This window comes from Sinocyclocheilus rhinocerous, unplaced genomic scaffold, assembly GCF_001515625.1.
Source record: "Sinocyclocheilus rhinocerous isolate Xijiao unplaced genomic scaffold, SAMN03320098_v1.1 scaffold2911, whole genome shotgun sequence".
Taxonomy (NCBI): domain Eukaryota; kingdom Metazoa; phylum Chordata; class Actinopteri; order Cypriniformes; family Cyprinidae; genus Sinocyclocheilus; species Sinocyclocheilus rhinocerous.
In genome coordinates this window covers 345,031-349,691 of record NW_015644341.1, presented here as the reverse complement: position 1 = coordinate 349,691, position 4,661 = coordinate 345,031, and the positions used below count along the sequence as shown (strand labels likewise).

The window sequence follows — 4,661 nt, the reverse complement described above, 5'->3', positions numbered from 1 at the left end:
ACAGCTAAGTGGCGTTGTTAGGTAAGACACGAAGCGTAGTTTAGCTGTTATAAATTCACTATAAACCACGGCTTCACAGGGCTTCTTGCTTTTATAAAACGGTTATTCCATATACGTAGTAAGGTTTCACAAAATAAAACAGAGCAAATAAAGTGTAATGATATTAATAAAAACAGTATTCTTCCACCAAACAATGTAGCTCCTCAGAATCAGTTGTGGTTGCTACAAAGTGGTTGCCGAGCAACAGACAAACGTAAACAAAGGTGTATGTTACTTTGTAGAGTAATTTAGAACAGCTTCGAACGTGGCTCAGCCAATCAGAATCAAGGACCGGAACTATCCGTTTTATAATAAAATGTAAATAATATAATATATTTATTTTTAAATACAACATTGAATTATTGAACATTTACACATTTTCGAACAATTACAATTCGCGTGTTTTCTTATGAACTAGTAAAACGACTCATTCGGAACAGTTATAGTTTTAAGCAGTATATTGGTAGTTAGTTGGTATGCTACACTTAAAGAAAAGTCTGTGAAATAGGGCACAATGTACTGCGTTAATGTGAGATTTTTAACAGGTTTTTTTTACCTGAATTTAAAATTGCACACTGTATTTTCTGTTTTCAGGATACAACTTAACAGATAATGTCCTGTTATAAAATGTATAGTTCCGGTCCTTGATTCTGATTGGCTGAGCTGCGTTCGAAGCTGTTGTAAATGACTCTACAAAGTAACATACACCTTTGTTTACGTTTGTGTGTTGCTCGGCAACCACTTTGTTGCAACCACAACTGTTTCTGAGGAGCTACATTGTTTGGTGGAAGAATACTGTTTTTATTAACATCATTACACTTTATTTGCTCTGTTTTATTTTGTGAAACCTTACTACGTATATGGAATAACAGTTTTATAAAAGCAATAATCCCCGTGAAGCCGTGGTTTACAGTGAATTTATTACAGCTTCGCGTCGTGCCTAACAACGCCCCTTAGCTGTAATAAATTCACTGTAAACCACGGCTTCTTGAGGCTTATTGCTTTAGTAGAAAATTACATTTTCCATTTTTCTACATCTTTCTTTTAACTGATCAACAAGTGCAGGTACAAACTAACAAGGTGTTATCATAAATCAAATATCATAAAGCAACTTAGTTCATGTGATATGTGTACAGTTAGACACTTTTGATTTCCTCTTCTTGTGTAATTTAGAGGGAAAATATGTGCCTTTTTTGAGTCACAGTTGCTAAAAGTTGCCAAATACATTTTAAAAATAGCTACATTTGTTGCTAGGTGCTTTTTGAAGAAATAGTTGCTAGAGTAGTATGAAAAGTTGCTAAATCTAGCAGCAAAAGTTGGCAACACTACACACTATCGAATCCAAGCGTGTTGCTCTGTTCCTCAGCTGTGCGTCGCGTACAACCGAAGCCGAGGGCGGCGTGGAAACTGTCCGGACGGAGAGACGTGCACGAGGCTACATGTGTGCGAGAGCTTCGTCAGAGGACGCTGCGGTGACACGGACTGCGGCCGCACGCACGATTTCCACGAGCCTCAGGCGAGAAAAGTGCTGCGCTCCAGAGGAGTGTCGCAGCAGCTCATGAACTCGCTGCCCTTCATCTACCGCAACATCCTCGCGCTCAAGACGCTCAAGACTCAAGCGGACCGCGGGAACACAGACATCCAGCCTCACAGAAGCTCTGACGGAGGTGTCAGGGTTCCTCAGTGGTTTATTGGTTATATTTGCACATATATGTGACCCAGGAGCACAAAACCAGTCATAAGGGTCAATTTTTGGAAATTGAGATTTATGCATCATCTGAAAGATGAATAAATAAGCGTTCCATTGATGTATGGTTTGTTAGGATCGGACAATATTTGAAAATCTTGAATCTGAGGGTGCAAAAAAATCTAAATATTGAGAAAATCATCTTTAAAGTTGTCCAAATGAAGTTCTTAGCAATGCATATTACTAAACAAAAATTAAGTTGTGATATATTTACGGTAGGACATTTGCAAAATATCTTCATGGAACATGATCTTTAATTAATATCCTAATGATTTTTGGCATTAAAGAAAAATGTATAATTTTGACCCATACAATGTATTGTTGGCTATTGCTACAAATATACCCCAGCGACTTAAGACTGCTTCTGTGCTCCAGGGTCACACATGATTATAATAATTATGCATAAACGCTATGTTTGTATTTCTCCCGTCTCTGAAGCATCATCATGATTCTGATTTAACACGTTTTGTTTTCTCTCCTCATAGAGAGTGAGATCTGCCTGTCGTTTGTCAGAGGATTCTGCGGAGCAGGTACGTGTGTGATCGTGTCCGGTCACTAAAGACCCAAAGAGGTCCTGATTTAACCTGAATGCATCTATTTAGTCACGTCACACTTATTTATACAGCGCTATATTATACAATACACAGTGTTTCAAAGCAGCTATCCTCCTTATTCTTCAATGCGGAAGTAAACCTATGGGCAAAACTTCTGGTTCGTTAGACGCTTTAGAGAAATAACGAGAAGAATAACAACGTGCATTACAAGCCAGTGTGTTCATAATTAAGATTATACATTAAAATAATAAGGTTAGACACACCTATCAAGCAACAAAACGAGCTAAAAATAGCTGGATGCGCATGAGATCAACATTCTGAAAGCGTCCTTATGATGTTACTTGTACCTGATGAACATTCTAAAAAAGTTTTTTTTGTAACCTTTAAAATAATGTTCTACTCTTGACAAGAAAACTGGCCGTTTAACGTTATGCGAATATTAAAAATAAACGTTTAAATATTTGGGTTTAGTAAAAACGTACGAAACATTTTTGTTAGAAATGCATTTGTAACTTTTCAGTAACATTATAACCATGACCACCTTAGAAACATTTTAAAATAATGTTCCCACGTTTTTATAACCTAAATTTGTTCCCTGTAAAGCAGCTCTACGGAAGACAAGTGTCATAATTCAAATCTATCAGTTAAATTGATGATATACTTGAATTTTAATTGTCTTTTTTAGTAACAGTGATCAGCTAATCACAAAATACAGTGTTGTTTTAATAGAATTGAGTTAAAAAAAATTTTTATTTTAGTTAATTGTCGTAATTTTATGTTTTTGTCACTAAATGAAAATGCTAAATGTTGCATTGGCAGCTAGCTGAAATAAAATAAATGAGTTGATTTATTTATAAGTAACAAAACTGTTTGTATGGTTGTAGTTTTTGTTAACCATAATAACCTCGCCAGTGATGTCTTGCACTGGACCAACCTGGTTTTATCATAATTCCAGTCATATTTTAACACCACAATGTTTATTACAAATAAACATACGCCTGTTTAAAGTCACAGTGTGAATAGAAATAAGATACATTTGTGCCATCTTTTAGAAACCACTGCAGAAGTGCATCAGTGAGATTGAGGTGTCAGTGTGTGTTTTCTCTCCGTCAGATAAATGCAGTAAAACACACTGTAAAATGCCCTATAAGTGGGAGGTGAAGGTGGGCTGCATGTGGCACGATTTACCCAACAGCGAACAGATCGAGCGAGATTACTGCGAGCCATCCAACATACACAGGTAACCTTCACAGGACAAGAAATCTGCTGTTCCAAACCCACAAGATCTTCAAAACAACCAAAATATAATATAAACGATATGTTTTTTTACTGAAACCTGCACGATCTATGTCTCTTCATTGAAAGTCCATGCAATCAAAATTAATAACCCTAAAGACATGCGATAGTAAAAGCAATCCATATAAATCGAGCAGTTTAATCCACGATCATGTTATATCAGTGAACTTCCACGTTTAGCATATTTAATGAGCTCTGCGTAATGAATAAAAGCATCTGTTTATCATGTAAAACTATTATGTCTTGTATTCAGTTGCTTTATCGATACGATACGAACTCGATACATTTGTCTTGTTTTCCAGTACGAATATATGAAGATTATTAAATCAAGATACATTTACCTGAGAAGCGAAATGAATAAAATCAAATAAAATGTCAAAAGTAAATAAATACATAATTTAAAAAAAAGTCCCTTTTCCCTAAAATTGCTTCAAAATTAAGGGAGAAGGAAAAAAAACTTCATTCAAAGGGAAAAACTGTAATTTTTCTAACCTCGTTGCCTCTATTTGTTCTTGTTTTAAGCAAACGCTTTCCTACTTTTAGGATTTTTTGGGGAAATCAAGACTTAATATCTTTAGTCATTTTGTTTCTCAAGTAAATGTGTCTCGATTTAAAGATTTTTGTATTTGAAATCAAGACAAAAATACTAAGAAAATCATTTTTTGCAGTGTGCATAAAAGCGTCTTGTCAAATGCATGAATGTAAATATAAATCACATTCTTCTTACGAAATTTAACCATGGTTTTATTATAGTAGAACTGTAGTAACCGTCGTTTTTTGGCGTATTGATTCCCATTTGCATAAAGTTAAATGGTTAATTTGTGGTTACCACTATAGTAACCATGTTTTTTGGTTTTTTATGTGACCCTGGAGCACAAAAGCAGTGTTAAGTCGCTGGGGTATATTTGTAGCAATAGCCAACAATACATTGTATGGGTCAAAATTATTGATTTTTCTTTTATGCCAAAAATCATTAGGATATTAAGTAAAGATCATGTTCCATGAAGATATTTTGTAAATGTCCT

The 4,661-nt window shown here is 35.1% G+C and overlaps 1 protein-coding gene across 1 annotated transcript in view; it reads left to right on the top strand.

Annotated features, from left to right (window-relative positions):
- LOC107758146 (poly [ADP-ribose] polymerase 12-like) overlaps positions 1–4,661 on the top strand; it is a 20,256-nt gene that overhangs the window by 4,779 nt on the left and 10,816 nt on the right. The window contains exons 3-5 of the mRNA XM_016575818.1: positions 1,406–1,706; positions 2,272–2,316; positions 3,454–3,580. Coding sequence (XP_016431304.1) covers positions 1,406–1,706; positions 2,272–2,316; positions 3,454–3,580 — 473 coding nt within the window. The remainder of the gene's footprint in view (positions 1–1,405; positions 1,707–2,271; positions 2,317–3,453; positions 3,581–4,661) is intronic.